Here is a 26,343-nt window from a genome sequence, read left to right as displayed (position 1 = left end):
GCGCGAATCTCTCTACGGAAACATTAAGCGAGAGTCAATAGCACACAGAAGGCACGTATGGATATCCCAGTCTCTGGAGAGTTAATTATTTATCGCAAATTGCCCCTAGAAGGGCTTTAAAATGTGCCGTAGAAGGAAGAACCTGAAATGAAGAGAGGCCAGGCAAAGTGAGAAAGTGAGATAGGCCACAGAGAATGAGATGTAATTGATTTCAAATGTGATGGGGAAGCCACGGTCTCCGGAGAAAAGTCCAGCTCACCGCAGCGGAAATGGCAGCGGAACGCGCCTCTATGAAAATTACAATTAAGACTCGGTCTGTATTAAACACTCCGCTAAAGCAGACATTAGCAGGGAAAGTGTGATGACGTGAAACCTTGCGACAGAGCAGGGAGAAACTGAGCATGTGATGTTGGGAGCAGTGCTTGAGGTTTGCAAAGCATAATCACAGCAGAAATTCAAGAAATGTGAATCACCAGTACAAACCTTGAAAAACTGTTCCAGTCAGATTGATTGATTTTACTTCACAAATTCATGCTCAATTTGCTTTGCAATGTAAATGAATTTGTATTTCATTTGGGGCTTTTATAAACAGGAAAGAACAGGATTAGCACATGACGCTCATTTTAGCACATCTGCATGAACATCTGTAACGTGTGAATAACCACTACGCCATTAATACATAATACATAAGGAATTGCCACTTTTCATATATATCCATGTATTTACATATAGTACATAAAGCACTCAGTTTATAAAGTTATAAATATTAAATCTAATTTTTCACCCACCATGCTGCCATGACTTTAACAAGAGATCCAACTGTCCAAAAATCTAAAACTTCTTATATTTCTTTACAGTATTTTTCAGGTATTTGTCTTACCAAACCATCACACATACCAAATCTGTACCTATGCAAACAATAAAAAAATGAGGTTAAAAAGATTAAGCATTGACAACTGTTTCAATAAAGCAATTGCATGTAAAAACATAGTGCAGTTTTTGTCTTTATTGCTATATATGTATTTTTTTTATATGTATATACATATATTGTAGTATAATGAAATATATAAGCTTCAGTTTCTATCCACCTTGTTCCTGACGAGTTGTTTGAGGAACTTCCATTCAAAATGACTGAAACTAATCACTTCAAATCATAAGGTTGCCCTACAAATAAAGCTTACCCGTCTGACTGAATGAGCTGTCAGTTTTTCTTCATGTTTTATTTTTTAGACATCATGAGAATAATGTAACACTTGGTATTTTAACGTGACATGTTATAACAAGAAAATCTATTGCAAGAGCTTTCATTCAGTTGCTTTATTCTTTTCCACATAATTATTTTCTTGTTTCCCTTTGCATTTCACTGTAATAGTATGAAAAACAATATGCTCCCGATTTAATTCACAACATATCCCATTAACAATTCCCTGCAATGCATGAAGAATCTCTTGTTTTTCCCCTCAAATCCTAACTTCTCTTTCACAGGTAAATACTACGGAACTCACTTTAAAATAGTGTCACGCAATGATTAAATTAATGAACATTTTTGATTAAGGCAATGTATGTTAGTACACAATACAGATATATACTGTATATTACTACAGTTATTGCACCTGTCTGTTATTGCTATAGAAAGAACTGTGCTTTTGGGGTTATTCACAGTCTGTTAAAAGTACCTTGTTTATGCTTTTACACTTTTAAATCTCATTTTAATGTTCGATGGTTTGAGGGTACTATAATGTTATTTCTCATATTATTGCAAATCTTTCAGTGATTGTTACTGTCACTTGTCACTGATTGTACATCTTAACAGAAGTTATACCCATAATTCATGTAAAGTGCCATGGGGCGTAGGAATAGGGTGGATTATATGGAAATGTATTATTTAATAAACTGCATTATATTTTCCACTATATTCTAAATTATGCCAAAGGGGTTCAGCTTACAACACTGATCTAAGGACAGATGAACAATCAAAACTGCACCAAATCAGAAGTTAAACATTAAGAAACAAGTTAGGAAACACTTCTCCATGTTCACAAACATCTGTTCCTGCATCTACACCGGCAGCGGAGCCTATATCTATCTTTGTTTACATAAACTCAGCGGCACATATTTAATTTTAAAAACGACGCGGCGGCTCGGTGCATCTTCATTAGAGTGCTGAACAGATGAATAAGAGCAGGAATAAGGGTGTGCACTAGGCCTGAGTGTTGTTCTGCCTCTGCTTTTCCCATAAGCCCTATCCTCAAGTCAAACCCCAGGGGCGGCTGATTTAACATGCCTGCTTGTTTTGAAAAACACAGAGGTGCATGTGAGCGGTCTGTTCGTCACTGTCGACACGTTAGCTCTCGCGTAAAAACCGCCTGTCCTTGCTAATACATTAGCTCTGTTCCAAAGGCTGGTGCACTTCTTCGGTGATCTAAATAGGAAGCTTCTAAGGCAAATATATAAATATAGTATATTAATTTGAATGGAGAATTCAACTCAAAACTTTGTCAAATACTCAGTGGGTTAAATACTGCTCAGATGAAAGGTACTTTTCTCATTTGATTCTTCTTTTTTTAGTACTTAAAGCTTGACGCAAACAAACCAAACCAGTGCAAAAAGAGCTTCATGTTATGAACAAGTGAGTTAAAACAAAAGATCCAACACATCAAAATCAGATAGATGATATGATTGATGATGAATTCTATATTAATGCAGCCAGTCGTGGCGTTGCTCAGCAACTATAAACTACCTATGATTACACCCTATCTAGCGGCATGATACATTAAAACCGAAACATTCCCATTAAAATCAGCCAAACTGTTTACACTGTGAAAGCACCCATCTGCAGCACTGTTTACATGGAACAGCATGTGCTGTTATACCGGCCAATTCTACTCATATGTGATCAATAGAGTTTAACAACAGCATGTTGCTAAGCTAACAAAGCAATGCTCTGATAAACACAAGAACTAAATAGCGCACAAGCACAGCACTGTAAAATGTGAGTTTTTGAATTTTTTTTTTGAGTACTAAATTGAGCATGTAGCTTTATTCACCCTTTCTCTCGACTTGCAAGATGCCTAAAAATGCTGTCTAGGTAGGCGGCTCACTAGGGTTTCAGACAGAACTGTTGTCACCGTTAGCGCTCCTGAATCAGCCGGTGTGCAATGAACTCGGGTTAATGCGTGAGTCAGACTAACTACGAGGAACAAGAATTGAGAGTGGTGTTATTAATACAATTATGATTAAATACGCCACGTCTACTGATTTGACTTCCTACTGATTCATCAATGAAAGAGTGTGCTCTACAAATGAAGAAATTAAGCAAATTTGGACTTTAATAGAAAATTAATTGGCATCGCTGAAGGCGTTGGAGCAGATATGTGGATTAATAATGAATAAAAAGGAGTTTTCCTTCCTCAGAAAAGCCTGTTTGGATCCGGTGCTGTGTTTGAAATGTCTCGAGTCCGGTGATGTTGCGCCAGTGAGGTGGAGAAACAAACCCTTGACAGGTCCCAGCGTGCCACCGCATGCTGATGACAGCCCTGTCTGCCAGCTGGCTGAAGCTTCCTGGCCAAGAATGAGTCTACAAACAGGTGAAAGTCTTGCTGCCTACACTGAGAGATGAGACACAGTTTACAGGAAAGGTTGACTGTAGGACTGGGAGATATGACGCTATACAGTGCAATCAGAGTCTGAAATGAATGCACTGTTTTCTCCAGATTCCTGGAACATACTTTACATTAAACCAGCAAATATGAGGAACCAAATCACATGTTTTAGTGGCTCATTTCAAATATACGCCAGAAAAAAAAACTGCCTGTATACAAAATAATGCAATGCAATTGTTCATATTTCTTGGGTAATTTCCTTACGTGTACAGTTTCCCAGACAGTACGAACTTTTCTCAGTGCAACTGGCATTGGCAGCTGTGATAAAAATGTAATACTGTGTTGTACAAAGCATGTGCCTAGTGTTGAAAGAGTTTCAAATGATATAGGCTTCAACCTCATAGAAATCCAAACATCCTTTATAATTCTCTGTTCTGAACTATTGAAATCATTTGAGGAACGATTATTTGTCAAAGGACTTTCAAAACATGACACTGCCAACCTCTCTGAGAATAAAGGAGTTTAAAGCTTATCATCTGACAACCACACCACTTTAAACACTAAAATGCGTTCCTACTGCTCCACAGTGCAATATTATACTGTAATTAAATGATACCAAGAATATACAATGTTCTTTTTACACCTAAAAGATGCATATGTACTCTCTAATAGCTAGAGACTACATACAAGGACCTAATGATACATATTAGTACTTTTTGACAGAGTAACGCCCGGTGACAGCTTTTTTACCTTTTTTTTGAGAGTGCATTATGTTCTCTTTTTGGACTTAAAAAATCTTTTACCCTCTACAGTCATCATTCATTTTGTATCAAAGCTTGTCCGGGACTGTTTTCTTAATCCCGCTCCCGCAAATATTCTAATATTGAATATATTTTTAATGCATCAGGGAGTCACTACCAATATGCAGAGCATTTAAATCGCTTTGGATGCAGCTCATGTTGGATGTAGGGTTGCCAAATCCAAAACTGTTTTTTTCCACGAAATTGGGCTGCTTTTAAACTGTTGCGGCAGGTTGATTTTCTCCTGTGGGTTAAAGGTTTGAAATATTGCCTAAATTGCTACTACAATGCTTGTGTTAAAACATTTTGCAGTCTACCTGTCATAAAACTGGTAGATACTGTGTAAGTTTTGTGAAAGAAGGCCACTGTGGTAGGAAGCCTTTTAGCTGTTTATGATCAATCTGCATAATGGTGAAGTATGTAGTTTAAGTATGGAAATGACATTTTGAGTTTTAATTTGGGATATGGTCACTCCCCCAGCTGCATCCCGTCCTCTTTTTTGAAAATTAAATATGATCACCCTAGATTGCTTGTAACTGTAGTCACTTTTCCTCAATTCAATTCCAGTACTTAATTAAAAAAAAATCCTCGATTGCTTTTTGGCCGTACTGAGTAACCGGCAAAATACTGGAAGTGGCGCATTTCACTGACGAGAATGTATAAAACGCATTATAAGGTTGCATGATATATTGCACCCATTTTAAAATCATAATAAAGCATAATGCTATTGTGAATTCACAAATACTACGATTCAATTAAATATGCACAATGAAATGCAGGTTTAAGCATCTTAAACTACATCTCTGCATATTGTTGAGTTTGGGTTTTATTATAACGTTCATCTGGGAACGCAACATGTACCATTTCATCAGATTTGTAAAGCAAATAATTTATAAACCTATGCAAACACAGGTGGTACATCAATATCTTTCTCAATATGATAATTGTGCATTGCAATTTCAAAATAAAAGATCAAACCCTCACGTTTTGATGTCCGCATATTCAAGAAATTATGGTTAAGCTGTAGCATTTCTGTTGCAAAGAAATGGCCAAATATTAAAGAGTAAGTGGACATTTGAACTAAATGTTATTTAGTAAGTTTTAAACAAGGATTAGATCGCACAATAAAGTGTAAAAACAATCATGAGGCTGTCGGCACCCTCTGTAGTCATTTGTTATAATGCATAACGTATGGTGTCTCTTTTGTTTATAATACATTATGTATTTCAACAGTTTTGTTCAATAAAACCACATGATTACTTACTTTTGATAGTTTTTTGAACTAATTATTATTGCCTTGTTGCTATTATATATGCATTAGTAAGTAATGCATATATAATAGTAGTAATATAATATAGTAAGTATGTAATAGTATGTAATTTTAAAGGCTATTGTTCACTTAGGTCTGTTTTTATTACTACAAAAAATAATTGTCAGAATAATCAACAGATTAATAATCATTAGTGACAGCCCCCACATGTAATAATTTTGATTATAACAATAATTTTAAACAAGTCATAATAGCACTGTCCTGATAATGCAGCAACATTAAAAGGTCTAATGAGAATTTGTCTCTTTCAGATCTGTATACTTTCATGAGTAAAGGTTTTGATTGTTTTTGGTCTTCCACTAATTATACTTTAAAATGCATCGAAAATCTACCCAAACCAACAATATTTCCCATTTATTCTTTTTGCTTGACACCTAACGATATATGAAATCTAACTTCTTAGCTTCATAAATTGACCCTACAGGGATTTGATCCTAGTACCCTTGAGTTAACAGCCCAGATCTTTAACCATTACACCATTATGTCAACCTTTGAAAAATAGGATGAAAGAGACGAGCATGAAACATTGTGACTCATTTTTTGCTGCTCATTTGTTGGTGTTTAAAGACGGCCTCTGTGACCCGCTCCTGTGCTCCAGCGGCAGATCCTGAAACCAGAGCCGGCAGCCTAAGAGCACAGAGACACAAAGACTCTAGTGTCACTGCAGGCCACTGTTGATGGGGGGTTGGGTAATGAAAACGCCACCGAGCACACAATTAAAACCTCTAAGATAAAGCAGGAACGCTTTCTGCAAAGCCTCTATATGTTACGCATTATTTGTAATGTTTTCTGACGGCATCCAACACTCCTACCAATATACAGTGAAATTTGTATCTGTTTCCGTAAGTACCGCTATAATCAGTGTACCAACCCAAGGCTCACAAAAACATACCTGTGACATTTCTGCAAGATATTACAATGCTTCTTGTATGTTCCACGCCAGTTTCCAAGTGAAATCTCTGGTGAGTGGTGCTAAAATGTGCATCCGATACACGACCGTTGCCATGTTTTTATGCTGTTACAGGCATGTATTGCAGTGTTTCTGTTATGTTGGTACGGAAAATAACATAAAACACAATCCTAAACCCAAACAATATTTTTAAACAAAAGCACCTCACATCACAAGTGTACCGGGTGCGCTACCAAGCAAGTTTCCTACGTCAGAAAAGCCATACATATGGAGCAGGTTATGTGATGTGAACATCAAAATGTATTAGTTTACAAATAATGTACTATAGTATAGGTACTTAAGGTAAAAACATAGCATTGTTCAAGGAACTGCATGAAAGTAAGACTTTACTTATGGAGAATCTGCCCTTGTTCTTGAATAGAATATTGAAAAAACTCTTTTTCCAAAATACTTTTTGATACTTATTGCACTCTTTAAAGATATAACTATTAATAGGGGAAAACTGAATGAATGCACTACCTACAAAACAAGTCCAAAATTAATTTTCCACAATTGTGCTTGAATGGAGAAAATGTATCAGCCATAAAGAGCTCCTACTGGCTATTTGCTATTGTTTAATTGCATTTTGTTTTGGTGGCTTAACATGAATAAAAGCGCTCTGGTCATGTTAGAAATATATATAAAATATTAGAACAAAGAAACTACAAAAAAATTGTTTGACCAGCTAAACATCAGTTGGTGTCATTTTCAGAAATTGCAGAGCAGCCACTGAGCTTGTCTTTGGACAATTGTTTGTTTGAATCTCTACAAAAGTGCAATTACAACGATATTTCATGTGGAGAATACCATTCACTTTTAGACAGTCGGGATTTCGCCTCCTGTTTTGATGAAATCAAGCGTCGCGTTGCACCTGCAGTCATCTCTATGTGAATCAGCACACTGTTGACAACCCTCAGAGTCGCACATGGCTGGAATATGATTTCATCAAAGAGCTCTTGACCACAGCCACTACAGCCCAGCAATTTACATGTAGCGTAAAACCACCACACCATTCACACAGGGGAAAAAAAGCGGCTCCATCAAGAGCTACTTGAGCCGAACAGCTCTGCTTATTCAGATGTGTACTTCCACACTAAATTATCACATCAGACAAAAAAGACGAGGGTGTTCTGTACATTATAGTATAGTTAAACCAGATACAGTGTGTTCCATGCACATGGCATTTTCATATGCTTTTAAATGTGAGGGAAACAAAGACCTGCACTTTCGCGTGTGCCAAGAATGAGTAGAAAAATGTGCTGTGTGCCAGAAGGAGGAAGCAGGTTTTGCTTACACTGTAACGGCACCAACAATACTATTAGAACATGGCTAAAAACCTCTAGAGGACACCATAGGAGCACTACTTAAAATTCAAAACACACCTAGGATAACATGTGGTTTGGGCAAACAGCTGTTTATGTTCTGAGACCATGATGCCCTTAAAACGACATCTACATATACAGCTCATCTGATTATGAATCCTTCATGCACAAGAATTCCATCTAGGTAGGCAGCTCTAGACTTCATGACTAAATACTTTCTATGTTGGCAACTCAAGTTCTGAGGCTAAACTACCAAATAATGCTGTCCAGGTAGGCACCTCACTAGGTTCTGAGACATTGATGCCCAAAAATCCAGTCTAAATAGGCAGCTCACATGGTATTTTACCCTGGCTCAAGCATCTTTGACATTTCCTATAGTTTCCTCAAAACTACTGATCACTAGGTTTTGAGACTATGATGCTGTCAAGGACAGTCATTAATGGTCAGGCATGAAACTATTCTTGAAATCTAAAGAATGTAATGCTGCATTTCAGTACTGTTACCAAACATGCATCTCAAAGGGATTCAAAGGTATTTTAGTATTCCGTGTTTCTCTTGAAAATGATAATGACGTATATTTGTTTCATTCATCTACTTTTTGGCATAAGACAATACAAGTATTAGGCACGAATGATCCCTAGTGAAAAATAAATATACTAAAATGTATTTAAAATACATTTATTGTATGCAAAGTACACTACAAATACATTTACATATTATGCACTTAATAAAAATACTTTAGGTACACTTTAAATATTTTGCATTTAAAGACTGATTTTATTTAAAGATCATGCAATCCTCATCAATAATGACTATAAAACCCATTTTAGGCTTAATATTAAGAAATGCGCATTGTGCACAAATAGTACTTCAAATAAAGTTGAATTACAACTTTTATATCAGTAAATCTCAAGCAAAATGTCAGTAAATATGTTAATGCCGCTTGAACTTTACTTAGTATAAAATGAATGCCTTTTATTAAGTATTTATGTATTTTATTGGGAACTAACACTTTGTGTCTTGAAACAAACAAGAATGCCATCTAGGCAGACAGCTCACTAGATTTTATGACAATGATGCCGAAAAATGCTATGTTGGCAGCTCAGGTTCTGCGACTACACTGCCAGACAATGCAGTCTAAATAGGAACCTGACTAGGTTTCTTGAGAAAATCATGCCCCAAAGTCCTGTTAACACAAAAATCACACCTCACATGGTATTTTATACTACAATGCCAAAAAATGCTGTCTAGAAAGGCATCTCTTGAATCTACAATCCTTAAAATCCCGTCTAGTTAAAATCATGATGCCCAAACAGACCACAATGACCCAAAATACTGTCCAGTTAGGCCGCTCTACTGCAACACCACAACAAAAGCATGGCTAACACCAAAAACTATTCTAGAAGAATTGCTAACATCTCAGTTCTGTCAATTAAATGATATATTTAATCAAAAGGACCACATTTTATCATGCAAAACATTAATTATTGTTCATTTCTGTGTGATATCATCCACAGGAGAGCTGAAACGCTCGACTGGCTCATGAACTCCAGCCTCAGGTGAGCAGATAGCAGAGTGTCGTGAGCTGTCAGTGTGTGGAGATCTCAGGAAGTCTGTAAAAGCATGAAAGGACGATGTGGCTCTGTCCCTCAGGAGAAGCCTGAGCTCTCTCCCCCTCCGGCCATGAAAAGCAATCAAGAAGCTGAACAATCTCCCATGGACCTCACCTCACTGTTTAATTACAGCGCCGGCTCTCCGCAGCAGTCTGCCTCGCTGAGCTTATCCGCGGTCCGACAGAAAGACATGCTGCAATATATGACTCAAACACAGACAACCACAGCTGCTGAAAATGAAACACGCAACGACCCAGCGGTAGGATATGACACATCGTATATGTAGTGTGGACAATGCAAATTATGGAAGTGTATGGTTGAAATGACAGGTGGGCCTATTTGGGTTTTCTAACGGCCAGCAGATGAGAGAGCAACTGATAACATGATAGCTAAGATATGCAAAAAAAATGGGTTGCATTTAAATGCACATGCATTTTGCACAATATGCATGCCAAATTTCATTAAAAACAGAAATTGGGCTAACAGATTGGTAGTTTTTGGAACTGACACAATTTTAATTGAATGGCCACATATGCAATTTAATGTTGATAATCTCAAAATGACCAAATAATAGCCGCTTAATCAGCTTTGATCTCACTAATTGACACATTCTCAGTTTCCTGTGACTCATCAAGGTAGGTTCTAGCTACATAATCGCTTAGCAAAACTGTTGTTGTAATGTGGGGATTTTTTCTGCCGCAGTAGCTTAGTAGTAAAGTAGCTTTCAGAAATCCCTTAGGCCGAGGTCTTTCAATTAAACGCACAAAAACAATACACTTACAACAACAACGCTTGGAGTGCGACGCAAATCAATGCAAGCGGGCTGTTTCATGAAGAGATGCATGAAAGAAAAAAACAGTGCAAATAATGAGTGAAATTAAAGGAATGCTGCATAGCGAAGGATAAATCAGAATTCAGACGGCAGAACTGGAATGTCATGGAATCAAGAATAATAGAGAACAAATGAAACATGGGGGGGAAACAAAGATAAATGGATGCATTACAGCTGAGACCTTGTAGTATTTCACTTTAACAAATATGTTTCTCACTTTAGCTCGGGGTTCAGACACTTCACAATGCCATCTGGTCCTCTCGAAAAAACATTCATCCTCATAGCCATCATCTCTGAGGGCATTGTTGTGAAGACCACAGAGAAGAAGACCAGCAGACGTTATGACTAAACACTGGGAAAAAAGAACGCAAGAAAAACACTAGCCCATTGATAGACTTGTGACTCAGTGAGTGAGCGGCACAGATTGGGCTGACAGAGTGCTCGAAACTGCCAGTGCATCCAATCGGAATGTGATTCAGTTCTTTTATAAGACTACAAACAAACACAGTCGTCACAGATGATCAAATCTGCGCTAACACCAGATTTCAGGCCCTGCAAAAATGCATCTTTGACACATCCTACAGTCTTTACAAATCTACTGACCCCCTTTCCCAAACCGAATCTGGACGGCTGTTGAGTGATCACCAGGTTTTGAGACCATCATCTCCGCAAATGCTTCCTAAATCAGTCAAAAATTGGTCAGACATTAAATTGTTATTGAAACCTGAGGTTAATAACGCAAATCCTGCATTTCAGTACTGTGACAAGAATTTCGAATGTATTTTAGTACTTTTTGGCACAAGGCAATAGAACATTTTAAGTTACCTACCTAGACAGCACCTTTGATGGCCAAAAATGCTGTCCAGATAGGCAGCTCGCTATAGTTTCGAGCTATGATATCCAAACATGACGTCTAAGCGAGCAGTCCACTTAAAAGTCCATGTGATGCCCAAAAAATGCTGTCTAGGAAGGCAACGCTCTAAGCCTTCCGAAAAAGCCCTCCAGGTAGGAAACCATGATGTCCACATACGATGTCACGGTAGGCTGCTCAGTGCTCACTAGTTTTTTGATACCATGGTGACCAAAAAAAAAATCTATGTAAGCAGCTCTTGAGATCATGATGTTCCGAGAGGCTGTCACTGAGACACGCTGTGTATGTAAGTCACTATAGGTTTTAAGAAGCATGCTCAAAAACGCTTGGCTTTGAGGCAAGTGTCAGAAGTGAGCAGGGTTTGATGAAGCCAAAAGTAACATTACTACACCTCCTCATCCTATCTCATAATATCAACGTGCACTGTACTGGAAGAGTCATGCAGTGCATGCATATTGATAAAGTGGTGCGTTTTCATCCGTATCTCACGCGGAACAGCAGCGCGTCCGATGACTTACCCATTCCTTATGCTGCCAGATAGTGTTTACGTCTTAACGCCGAGAGCTCTTCGCCACAAAACGGCTCGTCCGGTCAAATAATTTCCCTTATCAGAGGCACTTGTGCATGTTTTCGCGCATCCCGGGCCTCCAGTCAGAGAGCAGGTGGACGCGCCTCCCGTCAGTGATGGAGAAGAGCCCGCTGATTCGCGCTCCTCTATCGCTCCATCCCTGATGACAGCAGGAGCGTGTGTTAAAATCTCCGCCGAAGAGCACTCATCGGCTCCAGCACGTCTCCATCTGTGAATCAGGTGCTGGATGCTGCCATTGTTCAGCCTGCTGGGTCTCGGTGTGATGATGATGATGATGGGCGCAGTCTCCCCTCGCGCGTCTCTCCGGCTCGTGAGAGTGAATGCGCGCGCCCTCGGTGCTCGGAGGCTCGTGACGTGTGCGCGAAGGGGAGGTGCTACAGGTGAAAAGGCCAAAAAGTTTGCTTCTCCCTTTCATCAAAACCAAACGTAACCACACACACAGTGCGTTTAAACAGAACCCCTGCTGTGGATTTGCTAATTCATATTTCTCAAATATGCAAATTATGCATCCTCTGTGCTGGGGTTAAAAAAAATCGCCTTTGATATTATTTTCCTTAAACCACTAGATGGCAGAAAAGCCAAAACATCCGCTTTTCAAGATACACGTGCAAATTTGTCTGATCGGTTGATTTTGTGCTTACTTGATTTAATATTTGACGTCTTTAAAAATGCTGTAAATTTAAGTAGCAAATGAGAATCGCTACAATCATTCAGTATATCTTGAGACAAAGGTCTTCTTAATGATTTTCAGTTCTAAAAAATAATGAAGATAATTAAAGCACCTTTTAAATAATGAATGAATATGTAAAAGTATGGTATTTGGGGTAAAAAGCACCCCTGCTGTTGGGGATAAAAGGCACAGTAATTAACATGATAATTAACAAAAGGGTTACTTTTCTATTTGTTGACTTGACATTGTTAGATTCAGATGGTGAATATCAAATATTATGTTGCGTGTCCATCTTACAAATAATCACCATGTTTAGAACGAAACCATCATATTTAAACACACAATATTTATTATATAATAAAATATAATTTGTTGTTACTACTGTAAATCTATTTTCAATTACTATGAGATCTCCTTCAATGCTTTCAGAATCTTTACTTTTTAAAATGACCTTGTTTCTGTATTTTAAAATATGTTTTAATGACAGTATATATATTTAAAAAAAAAGGATTATTATTTTTCAAAATAAGATGAAAAAAGTGCTAAAGTGATTGGTTTGAACAATTATGAACTTCTACATTATATATATGCAGGGGTTGGACAATGAAACTGAAACACTGGCCAATATAGTGTTGGAGGTTTCATGGCTATATTTATGCAGCCTGGTGGCCAGTCTTTACTGATCGCACATTCCACCAATAAGAGCAGAGTGTGAAGGTTGACTATGTGCACCCAATAGCTCAAACATTGTACCCTGAAGGTGGTGCCGTGTATTAGGATGATAATGCACCAATACACACAGCAAGACTGGTGACAAGAGTGATTTGATGAACATGAAAGTAAAGTTAAACATCTCCCATGGCCTGCACAGTCACCAGATCTGAATATTATTGAGCCACTTTGGGGTGTTTTGGAGGAGCGAGTCAGGAAATGTTTTCATACACCAACATCACATAGTGACCTGGCCACTGTTCTGCGAAAGGAATGGCTCAAAATCCTTCTGGCTACTGTGCAGGACTTGTATTTGTCATTCCCAAGATGAAATAATGCTGTATTGGCTGCAAAAGGAGGCCAAACGGCATACTAATTGTGGTCTAAACCCAGGTGTTTCAGTTTCACTGTCCAACCCCTGTATATATATACACACAACTTTATTTTCATTTATTTTCACACAAAATCTGTTGCGTATTTATTTTTCAGCAATCGTGCACTCATACACAGTGAAAAGCACATTTTGTCTTAGGGGGTGCCTTTAGTCCCATTGTACTTTACTTACAAACTGTAGTCCGTTACTTATTCTAAATTACGTGGCAAAAAGTGTAGTTAGTAACGTAATCCATTGCATAACATATTTTAGGTTATATAATCTGACTACTTTTTGATTACTTTTAGATTACTAAGATTACTTTTAGATTACTTTCGACATAAGTCGTTTATTATAAATAGGATAACTTTGTACAATATTGATATAAAAATACTATATATATATATATATATATATATATATATATATATGAAGAGTTCAGATGCAAAACCAGCTAAATCCATCTGACGTCTTTCTTTAAAAAATGCATTTTTTTCAGGCTCAGGTATAGGTTTCTATGTAAATACCGGTACTTCTGATTGGGCTGAGGCTGGTATTTTAGCGAGTTTGAAGAAAAAGTATTTGATTGATGTATACTATGTGTCGAGAGCATTCACTCAGTATCATTATCTCATTTTTGACCGAGATAGCTTTTAGCTGGTTTTGCATCTGAACTCTTCATATATATATATATATATATATATATATATTCCGTTCATTGTTATTACCAACATGAAGTGCAGTAAACATTACATTATGTTGAGGTTCTAAAAACTCCATGAGTGATAATTCAAATAAAAATGAATGCGTTCATCAGTAATTGACGCAATGTTGAAATGCTGAGAAAATTATTCTTAAAATTGAAATGATTTCATTGAAAAAGTGAAAAAGAAATATTAATGGAGGATCAATAAATTCTGAATAATTTATTGCTAATGTGTGAATAATATATTGTTATCAATAAAAAAATTGATTACAGAATCAAAATCAGAATCTGATTATGTAATCCAGATTACATGTAAACAACTACCCAGCACTGCGTATTTGCGGTTATACTGAGAGGTCAGAGGTTAATAATTGATTAATTGTTGCAACAATAATTGATACAACCCCAACAACATTTTATTTTATTTTTTTTTAAATGCTGTAAAAACAGTAATATTGTGAAATATTATTACAACAATATCAATATTAATATGTGACCCAGGATCACAAAACCAGTCATAAGGGTCAGTTTTTTGAAATTGAGATTTATAAAAGAATAAATAAGCTTTCCATTGATGTACATTTGGCCGAAATATGATTGAAAAATATTTGTAAATCTTGAATCTGAGGGTGCAAAAAAAAAAAAAAAAATCAGAATCAAACAATCAACTACGGTGGGAGCGGCCTCTGTGGGTGTGACGCCACAACGACAGGCATCTGGGAACGGCTCGATTTGAAAAAGGGGATATTATTTTTACAGATTAATTAAAATCCACTGCATGGATTTTATCATTATAGGGTAGACGTGTACATACACTGCCAACACACACTAATGTTCAAACAACATGAAAAAGGAAAAAGGGAACTTAGCATCCGATGACCCCTTTAATTAATATCCAAATGATTTTTGGCACAAAAGAAAAATCAATACTCATACTATGCATTGTTGGCTATTGCTACAAATATACCCATGCTATTTAAGACTGTTTTTTTTTTTTTCTTTTTTTTTTTTTGGTCCATAATAATAATAATAATAATAATAATAATAATAAGACCATCAATCTAAGCTCCACGTATAGACACACACAGGTACTCCTTTGCAACAAAAACTGCAGTACAACTACTCACTAATTTCTGCATCCTTTTTTGCTGATGGTCCGTGAATCCAGAATCGTGAAATATCATTACCTTATCATTACCTACAACTGATGAAAAATCTATTGTATGCTCAAAAACAAAACAGTGAAATACAATGTGCAGTGTTGAGCAAAGCAGTATATTTGCGGCGAGTGTTCAAAGCTGAGGTTAGCGTGAGTGTTGCCCTCCTGCTGTCTCCTTTTCCACTATGTGATTCCCAGCCTACGTGTGGACATTATCCTGGTAAACAGTGAAATATAGTCCTCATTAAACTCTGATCTCTGGAAGCAGCACACACACACACACACACGATGACAGATACGGACATCTGTGGATGGTAAGGTTCATTTGGCCCTCTATAACAAACCAGCACAACTAACAAATGTTTCCACAGTTAAACCACTTGAGCTGTGTGTGATACGCTGCCAAACGTGCCATAACAAATGGAAAGGACCTTATTCTTCATCATAGTTTGTTGTAAAACACAGTTGCAAATGAACACGATTCGGCCCAAACAATTTACAAATGTCATTTTTTTTCCTGAACTTTCATTTACTAGATAATTACCATCAGCAAACTAGACAAAGACAAACAAATCCTGCAAAGTGCCTAAATCAACATGTAATGTAGTTCAATTTTCATTGTTCAGAGTTGAGATATTTAGGGGAGATGAAATACAGGGTGCTACTACACCTCCCCTAATAGAGTCTGATGATGTCTGCGAAAGAGAAATGTTGTGCTCCTCAAGTGGAGTCAGATATATCATAATAACGAGTTTTGAACACGACTGTCTGGGCTAAATCACGTTTACAAGTGGGAAACTGAATTCTAGATGACAAATGAGTTGTGGTGTTTCTGTTTGGAACATGGCAGAAACTTTGATCTGTAATGTAAGCCTACATAACATCATATATGTAGTAAAGTCTGTACAGAGGTCGGTGGAAATCAAGTTTGTAGCAAATGATGTAAATTAACTGGCTTTCAGGGTTAGCTTCACATTTAGTTGTGATACCATGTATACACGTGTATATGTCAGTAAATAACTGACAGAAATTAATATTTTTCATCATTTAATATTCATATTATTCAGTTATATTGGTTTATTGTACACACTATTATTCTTTTGCTTTGTTTAGACTAGTTACACTTGTAGTATTTTTTGTTTTATTCTGTTTTCATTAAGAACACCACATAAATAATGAAAGTGCAATCACAACACAAGAAGGTAAAAAACAAAATGAAACCGGATGTATAAATATAGACAAAATAAATCAAAATATTACAGGAAAAGATTGAAGGACTTGCGCCTATTAAACAATTTAAAGACTTTTTTTTTATTGAGCAAATAAGAAACAGTCTCAAAATAGTGCTGTAAATCAGTCAACAAGTATACAAAACTGGATTCTGCTTTAAAAATTAATTTAGTTATAAACATAGCTATTATTACATTATAAATGTAAAAATAGTTATAAAAACCTTCCCCATAATAAATCAGAGTAATGGAAAAAGAACAGTCTGTATCAACCTCACTTATATATATATAAAGTAGACAATGTAAAATATAGAAGATAGAAGTGTAATAACTCCTGTTGGTATGGCATCAAAAACATTGGCAAATCCTTTAGGGTTAATGAGAATGCGAAAACGACTAAGAAATTCCTCATAGGTTAATGACAGGCCATTCACATTACACAACTGATGAAATGAGTGAAATGTCTGCTTTAAACCAGCGGTGGGGAAAGAGAGATCTGTTTTATACACAATATCTCTGTTGTTCCAAATAAAATATTTATGAGAAGTTGTGCTTGTGTATCACTGACCAGACGAGAAGAACCTGCTTATGAAATTATAAGCAAGATAAATTAGCTGCTTTTTTTTTTATTTAGATCACCTTTTTCATCTACTTTTTATATAATGTTTCTGACATGATGCATGTAACTGCAAATGCCTTAAAGGGGTTATTAAAGGGATAATTTACTCAAAAACGAAAACTCAGTCATCATTAATTCACCCTCACGTTGTTCCAAACCTGCATGAGTTTCATTCTTCTGTTGAACTACTGTAAAAGAAGATATTTTGAAGAAAGTTGGTAAGCAAACAGTTTCCGGTAGCCATCGACTTCCAAAGGTTTTTTTTTTCACTATGGAAGTCAATGGCTACCGGAAACTGCCAGTTTTAAATCTTGTGTTGGTTTGAGTCCTATAATGGTTCCTATTTCAACAATAATCATGGCTACTCTGCAAGGTAACAGGAAATTTCATGCATAGGATATATATATATATATATAAAATACCGCTGGATATATGAATAGCACCTGATTATAATAAGCAACAATATCCTCTAAAGCAGGCTTTTGCAATGCCCTGAACAACGGGAATGTAAAAGCAGAGCGTTTTTCTTGTTTTTAAAGAAACGTCAGAAATGACTGCGATGCCGAAGCACATTAGTTTTAGCCTTGGTCACGTCCCCAAAACCCCAGCTGAGTGCAGGCAGGATTTGAGGAAGGCCGCTCTAGTTAAGGCACTTGTAGATGCTGAGAGCCTCTTATTTCCTTTCAAACAACATAAAAGCTCGCCCAGGCTAAGACGTCTAAGTGGAACTCAAAGAACGCACTCGAGCGATCCCAGAATGTCAGAAAATCTCCGGCGCTAATGCTGAAATTTACCAACGATATGCGATCTAAATCTGAATATGCAGATCGTTTGTCTGGCGCTATACGTCCGGGTGTAGCTCGGCAGGTTTTTCAGACGCGGGATGCGAGGACATTAATGGGAACAGCTTGAACAGACGTAAAGCGGGACGTGTTATTTGTGCTCCTCGCACAAAAGCTGAGAGGGGGGCCTCATCAGGCTTTTATGCGCCCGGAGACGCCACAATGGAAAACCTGCAGATTCCATTTGTGAAAAACAAGTGAATGTGCCTGTGCCAATGTTCAGAGCAAATGGCTCCAGAGTTCGGTTCATCTAACAGGCCCTTGTGCATTTAAGAAAGAACTCTGTGAAAGACGCTTACGTAATTAACTCGAATCAGAACAACAACTAGAAAATATGGCCTGTAATCACAATATGATATAATGATCATTTCCAACAACTCTTGCCAATGTTTGTGTGCACTTAAGAATGCTATTTATATCTGATGTTTATCATGTCACAATCGTCAGTCTTTATTATAATACTTTTTCTATATGAAGTGCAGTTTTTTTCTCGAGTGCATCTTCACTATGTAAACATATGGATTCCAGCAGGTCACTCTGATTGAACACAGAGCATCTGCTGTAATATAATGCAGCATCGCACCTACGCACGGCATCAGCCTTCCAATCGCAGCTCATATTAGCACAGTCAATCATTAGACCAGATCATATCAATGCATCAAGCCTAATAAACTGCCACAAAGACACTCGAGCTTAAAATACAATTATTTGTAATTGTGTTTTTATTGTGCTTTGAGTCAAAGATGTCAAGAGAATGAAAATCAAAAATGTATAAAGATCTAGATCAGAACCATCAGCTGGTGTAACCAAATCAAATGTTTTTCTAACGCTTCAAATACTCAAGCATGCACACATCATTATTTTATGTATGTACACAACATTATTTGAATGCATGTACACAATTGTCAAATAGGCCTATTAAATCCAAAATGACAATTTTCCATTACTGGTTAACTGGGAGATCTAGTTCTTTTAAGTATTTTTATTAGTAAACCAGATGACAATAACACATCTTCTTTCTTTATACTCTTCCTTTTCCCTTTACTGTCTTTGTTTTCTGTCACTGGACTTTGAAAATCATGCTTTATTACAGTATTGAGTGCAGCAGAACAAAAATAAAACTAGCCAACAAGAAAATTTAACTTAACCTGTTTACCAATAATACATCATATCAATAGACTGCTGGCGAACTGGGACAGTTTCCATTGTGCAAAGAAAAAGATGAATAACAGGAAAATCTGAATCCCTAGTTAGTCTAATATTGAAAAAAAAAAAAAAAAAAAGTTGACGTGACATGGCATTTTCATTGTCCCACAAGATAAAAATGAATATAATTAATACTGTTATTTAAAACGCAGTAAATCATTAAACATTTCTTTGTTCTACATGGACATGTTGTTATAAGAGGTGCAGTGTTATTTGATTGTTTACATTTTTAAGCCAAATGTCAAAATTGTCCAATGGTGTGACTGTCTCAAGCATGGTTCAGTAAATGACAGCTTCTACAAATTAAAAAGAAAAGCATAAAATAGTTAATAAATGCCTTCGACATAATTAGCATCTATTTTAGTAAATGGCAATCTTTTTTTTTTTCATCCAATGTATTTCTGAAAGCGTAGGAACTTGGTACATTTTGTTTCTGAAAACCATGTCCTCTGGTGTGACACCATTTCCAGATTTTAAATCGGCCAATTCCAGAGAAAACTCTAATTAGCTGAAGAACCCTATTCATGATCATGTTACTGAAGCCCCTGTGACATGTGCACATGGTCAATTTTTGTCTCAGAATTGTTCAAATATTTCAGCTTTTTGGAACCACAACAAAAGTGTTACGTTTTGTTGTCCTTCGGTGTGACACCCCTAAAATATATATTTACATTAAAAACTGTATTTTAAACTACACAATCATGTAAAATTATGCAAATGTGTCTCACAAACCGCTAATGACAGGTTAACTCGGAATAGCAAGATCGTTAATTGACACAAAAGGCTGAAACATCCTCCGATGTGACAATGTGAAAGATGTCACACCAGAGGACAAGGTCTCTTTAAGAAGCATTTTAAATAATTAAATAAGATTTGTTTAACTCCTTCTCATTCTTTTCTGATCATTTTCAGTGTTCTTAAATGCAATAATTACATTAATTAAACTACAGTTTTTGCAGAAACTGTTATAAAGTGTCATGAAAATAAGTATAAAATGTGATACTTTGTTTCTGAAACAGAAAGAACTGATGGACGGAAATTAGTGGAAGAGAAAAGACAAGGAAATATAGACAGAAAATTAACAAATATTCACCAGCAGGGAGGAGATCCTAAGAGAACCATGAAATTAAACAGAATCAAAATGATGCCTTAAAAAGAGTAGCCATATAGTTTAAAAAATGTATTCACATCTTGATGAATATAGTTTGAATATCAATCATATTTAGCTGCGGGGGCTAGAATAGTTTCAATAACATACTGATTGCCTAAGAGACTGAATTTTGTTGATGAAAATGATTTTGAAAAACAAAAAAAAACAAAAAAAAAAAAACACGTTGATATTGTTTGAATCAAAATCAAACGCTTTCTCCTCTGACATGATCAAAATTAAATGGAAACACTTTAATAAATACCATTTCTGTCCTTTAGTGTGATGTAATGTCCTATGGTATGACAGGTTTTTCCCCCTTCATTTTTGCTGTCACCCCGTAGGCCAATGACCATGTCATGTCAATACCATATTTCATTCATTTTTTGGTAATTCACACAAAGATGATTAAGCTGCATTGTCCCACTTTGCCTGCATTTACTCTCAAAAGACTTCAAAACAAAACTGCATCAGTACTTTTTCCTAAAAGAAACCAAGAAAGATTATAACTATTTCCTCAAGAATTTCAGACTTTTAATAAGAGCTGCTTTTCTTCGTTACAATCCACACCACCTTGACACTTCCGATTTAAAAAACAAAAACTGCTAGTAGCATATATATAGTCAAATATTTTCCATAAAATGTTCATTATAGCAGAGGCCTATTCAAGTTATTTTACGTATGAAATGCATTTTAATGTAATTTTTCAGACAAAAGCATGAGTCACGTCATTGACCCATTTATTCACCCAACACCCCTTATTCATCTCACAATGAATGAATGTTATGAAGTGATACACATGTACAACATCTTTCAGACACCCCTCTATACATTCAGGCTCTTGATAAATATCTGCTCAAATGATGACTGACAGCTTTTGAATGATTTCATGGACATTCTGTGACCTGGAACATGTGAAGCCCCGAACAACACAATGAATGCTTCATCAGTCCATTTTAAATTATGTTTCGTATTATTTTTTTATTAAACCAAATAGGTCTGGCTGAAAGAAACGCATGCTCTCAGACACTCGAAGAAACAAGTTTATTAAACAAGTTGTTAAATGTACTTGCAATGACATTTCATTCAGATTTGGTATAAATTAATGTTGGTTAAATATAAGATGGTGCCAACGTTCACAGAAAATCTCCAAAATGGTCCTGGCGTATCTAACATAATTCAACAGACAAAATATCTATTCAATGATATGTGCGCTCTATACAATGTGCTTCGCAGCACATCTAGAAAATATTGCATTAGTAATATGTACACACCCATAATAAAAACAACTTACAAGAGTTCCAGATGACACGGACAAATCTTTTAAAACAGGTTCAAATCACCTTGATAGCACGTGAAAGTAAAGGCATGGCATTGGCCCTTGAGGTTATGGGGGGAAAAAAAAAAAAAAAAAAAAAAAAAAAAAATCACAAAGAGGAAGGACACCCGTCAGCTTTGAGCCCTCGCTGTAATCACAGTCCGGCGGACATCCAGATGCTCACGTGAAAGGCTGAAGCAGGTCTGGGCATGAAGAGAGGACGAGAGAACGAGAGCCTCAGCACGAGCAGTTCCCGCAGCCCTTCACGCTGTTCAGGATCTCCTCCTGCAGTTTCTTGCGTTCCTCCTCTTTCTGCGACACGCGCTCGGGAACGGGCTCGGGCTTGCCGCCGTTACCCACGGTTCTGCTGTTTTGCGTGTTCCACAGGTCGGCGTACAGACTGCCCGGCGTGTTCAGCAGAGCCTGATGGCTGCCGCGTTCGGCCACCTTCCCCTGCGTCACGTAGACAAGAAGAAACAGTGAGAGTTGAGTGAGAAAAGGCAGGTAGATTTGGGCACGCTCTCAATCGCCACAAAATTTAATCACCCCTTAGTTTGCAAACACAAGTTCAATTGGTTGTGACATACAGGGAACGTGACAGAAGTAGGGCTGGGCGATAAATCGATAATGATAATTAGCACACAATATGAATTTCCGCGATAAACAATAACAAGTTTGATAAAAGTTCGATATAATGTTTATGCGGCAAATGCGAGCGCTGGTCATTTGAAACGCACCATTTGGACTTTATTTGCTCGGATCAAAGTTCAAACGGCAACACAGCATGAACTTACGAGAGCAGAAGCGTTCACTCACTGATGAGTCTCGGTCACTAAACAGCGCCAGTCTGAAGCGCTTGAATTCAGGGAAGAACACAAATGACTATGTTTAGAGTCAGATGAAATGGCGCTGACAAACAGTAGAAACACTGTGCACAACCATACAGTCAGAAGGCCTTTTCATCCACAAATCGCCATCATTTACCATAGATTTACTGTAGGAGCACAGTGGTATTGTGTCAGAAATGTGGGTATATTTGTGTAAGATTTAATTATATTATTAATGTAGACATGTATTAAATGTACTGAAGGAGGAGCAATGGAACATAATTACAGTATTTTGTGATTAAGCTGTAGCGTTTATGCATTTATACTAAATGTAGTATTTAGACTATTGTTTACCATGGTATTGATGTGCTATATTTGTGGTTTTAACTGTTATTATCATGATCTATGGATGATACTATGAAAGAGCAATGGTTAATAAAAAAAAACAAAAAAAAAAAACAGTGAGAATAATCTAATTTCACCATATAAAAATGAGGCTGATACAATTCTTACAGACATTACTGATTTTGATAATGAATATAAATCTACTCATAAATCATCCTAACTCAAGCTACTATCAAAATGTGTATTTCTAAAACGTAAGATACAAAAAAAAATTACATTATTATTAATATTATCAGGCAACACAAACCTGTTTCTTGATTTGAAACAATATTACTCATTAAAACATTTTTTTTTCTATTAAGATATTTATTTTGTTAAGGAAATGTCATAAAATTTAAAGTTAATTTAATGGCATAAAAAGTCTAACATGTCGTAAAAGCTGTAACAAAGTCTTTAATACCTTTTTTCAGAGGTCCTAAATTTGAGGCTGGGAAACCGGAATCATGATATGGCTTAATGTGATTATTACACTTCATAAGGTTATGATTTATTAAAATGTGGGTGCTGCATGTTGCAAAAAAAAAAAAAAAAAAAAAAAAAAAAAGTCACTGTTGAGTGTTCCACAGGCTTGTTGTTTCAATATAGATTATAAATAACAAATACTGTCCATCATTAACATCAAGTGACCGCTTATGAATTACGTTAATGTTTGTTTTAAGGAGTTTGTATTGTAATATGCTGTAGATGGTTGTAAAAGTGCATATTTAATTTCTCTCAACTGTTTGAATGAGCAGCTGAAAAGAGTAAAGCATAAACAAGGAAATCAAGTAACTGTAATTCAAGCTTGTTTATAATTAAAAGTCATGCATTATGCAGAACATAATTTTTTCTTTTTTTTTCTTTTTTTATTATTGCCATTTCGATCACACAAACTGTTATCTAGCATTAAATTAAAATGTTTAAAATATAATTTAATAATTATTGAATAAATACAACCTTAGGCAGAAATATTTGAAAACATCCTGTGCTGTTTTCTCATTCCATCCCTTTATTTAGGAAAAACAAATTATTTGATACACTTTAATTGTTCATGATGCACTCCTAAATGTTTACAATTAAGAACATGTGCTCCTTGGGAAAAATTAAGCATCAAACCTGCAGTCTGTATTGAATGTAATGCAATAAAAGAATCTGTGGCACACTATAAATGAAAAATATCTTAGTTTTTACAAATAGAGAGCTCCGTCAGGTAATCAGCAGCATGTCACGGATGTCATAGATGCAGCTTAACATGTTTTGAACCCAGAATAATCATTTAACTTTCAACGAGGCTCGTTAAGAGCATGCAAGGTTAACAACAATCATCTATTTTTCCACCAGGGTCGTCGTGTGAGAACAGCACCGATGCACAGCTATGTTCTGATAAACACACACAAGAGAAAAAAAACAGAGCGTTCATACAGGCTTTGCCTTGGGATTGTTTCAGGAGGCCAGAGGGTGTTATTCAGCATTTAAGCTTGGTTTCTTTTATTGGTGCCTTGATATTCAGCAGCATAACGCTGCCTGCAGTCAGGCCAACTGTGCAGCTGCATCCAAATTGGAAGAACTGGGCAAAACAAGAGATTTAGGGCCTTGAAGGGGCACTGACAGAGAGACAGTGTAATGTTTGAGAAAGGTCTAAAGAGAGCTGAGACTTAGAGCAGGGATGCAGCGGTGTGGGCGTACATGCAGCACTGCCTCTTAAAAGACTGCCAGCAACAAAGCTAAGTATGAAATGAGCTTGCACAATGACAAGTCAACGAGTCTCCCGGCTGTTTGCTAGTTACTTGCATCAATTACGACGCCACTTTTGCCAAGCGAGACTCAAACACCGCTAGTATTTTTAGCAGCTGTGCCACTGACAGCTTGGATCGGTGTAATTATGACCCATTTTTGATACTGCAACAATATTTGTGTCTGTTTCTTCGGACCTAAGAACATGATGTTCGTTTAAAGCGTTTTTTTTTTTTTTTTCTGGCTGCAGCTGCATCACGTGCTCCACCCCCCCCCCCGCATCCAGATTGAAAAGGTCTCCACACATGGGAGACAAACAAAGGTGTTGCTGAGTGCTGGGCAAAAGATATTTCCACTGTTAATGAGCTAAAAATCTACCTGCCCAGCCCCCGCACTCTGCCCTTTGCTCTCTCACAGCTAAAGATGCTTGTATGCTACGAGCGCACAAAGCTAGCATCAGAAGCACACATCAAGTTGCATGTTTCTACTACAGTTTAAAGGAAGATGCACTAAAAAGGATGCTAAATGTGCTGGCAATTCAGTACCAAGTTAACTTTCAACAGTAACAGTGGTATAAAGATTCAATTTAAACAAATGTTGTAAACATGACTTGAATATGCATCGAATGACTTTTTACGGAGTTGGCCAGTGAATCTTGTCTGTTAGTTTAAAAGCTGGAAACACAAGCAGCTATCATTTTTTGAACTTAACTGTATTGTTTATTGTTTAAATCATTTTTAAATCATTATATCAATCAGTTTTTACATTTTACATTTTTTGTTTTATTGTTGTGATCACTGTTTTTATGACTGTTCTACTTCCTTTTTTGTGATTATTGTTTTTATTATTGTTTTTATGATTATTCTACTTCCTTTTATGTAAAGCACTTTGAATTACCTTTGTGTATGAAATGTGCTATATAAATAAACTTGCCTTGCCTGCCTTGCCTTACGTACTGGTAATTAGATGGAGTGAATGGAGAGGTCAAAGTTTTGACACTAGGGGTCGCACTTGGGAGCCCAGACACCTCAGATATCATTGAAAGCAGGCCAATAAAATTGCTGAGCTAAATTTGCATAGCTAGCCACGCCCCAGTTCCCTTGCCTCATCTCAGTTCCCTCCAACAGGGAATGAGGGTTACCATATGTGTCCGAGACATTCCCCTTCAGTCGGTCACTTTGTTTTGACGTTTCGACACTAGGGGTTCCTAAAGAGACACAACTGACTGAACTGTGTTAGGAGGCTACAGTGGCACAGATGACAAGACCAGCGTGTAACAAACAAATGCACCTCTCCTCGTAGCCTTCCAACGCCCAGGCAGTATGACCTTATTCCTCTCCATCTGGGAGAGTACCCAAAAAATGGTAGAGGTCATCTTAGTCGGAAGCCTTTCCTCAAAAATACTCAACGGCCTGTAGACCTGGTTGCTGGAAAGTGTTCACTTCCTCCAATGATAAAAGAACACTATGGAGGCCAAATCCTACCCGAAAGGATATGCACCCTAAAGGAA

The 26,343-nt window shown here is 36.8% G+C and overlaps 2 protein-coding genes across 2 annotated transcripts in view; both read right to left on the bottom strand.

The window, feature by feature from the left end:
- Positions 1-12,208, bottom strand: part of nexmifb (neurite extension and migration factor b) — a 74,121-nt gene extending 61,913 nt beyond the window's left edge. Inside the window, 1 exon segment of the mRNA XM_051128158.1 lies at positions 11,838-12,208. The gene's annotated coding sequence lies outside the window, so the exon portion shown is untranslated.
- A 9,384-nt stretch (positions 12,209-21,592) lies between these two features.
- The window catches only part of abcb7 (ATP-binding cassette, sub-family B (MDR/TAP), member 7), a 67,764-nt gene continuing 63,013 nt past the window's right edge, over positions 21,593-26,343 (bottom strand). Inside the window, 1 exon segment of the mRNA XM_051128162.1 lies at positions 21,593-22,341. Within this exon segment, the coding sequence (XP_050984119.1) occupies positions 22,126-22,341 (216 nt within the window). The 3' untranslated portion in view covers positions 21,593-22,125.

The sequence above is a fragment of the Labeo rohita genome, chromosome 14 (assembly GCF_022985175.1).
Source record: "Labeo rohita strain BAU-BD-2019 chromosome 14, IGBB_LRoh.1.0, whole genome shotgun sequence".
NCBI classification, from domain to species: domain Eukaryota; kingdom Metazoa; phylum Chordata; class Actinopteri; order Cypriniformes; family Cyprinidae; genus Labeo; species Labeo rohita.
The sequence above is the reverse complement of the archived record's forward strand: the minus strand, read 5'-3'. Positions and strand labels throughout refer to the sequence as shown.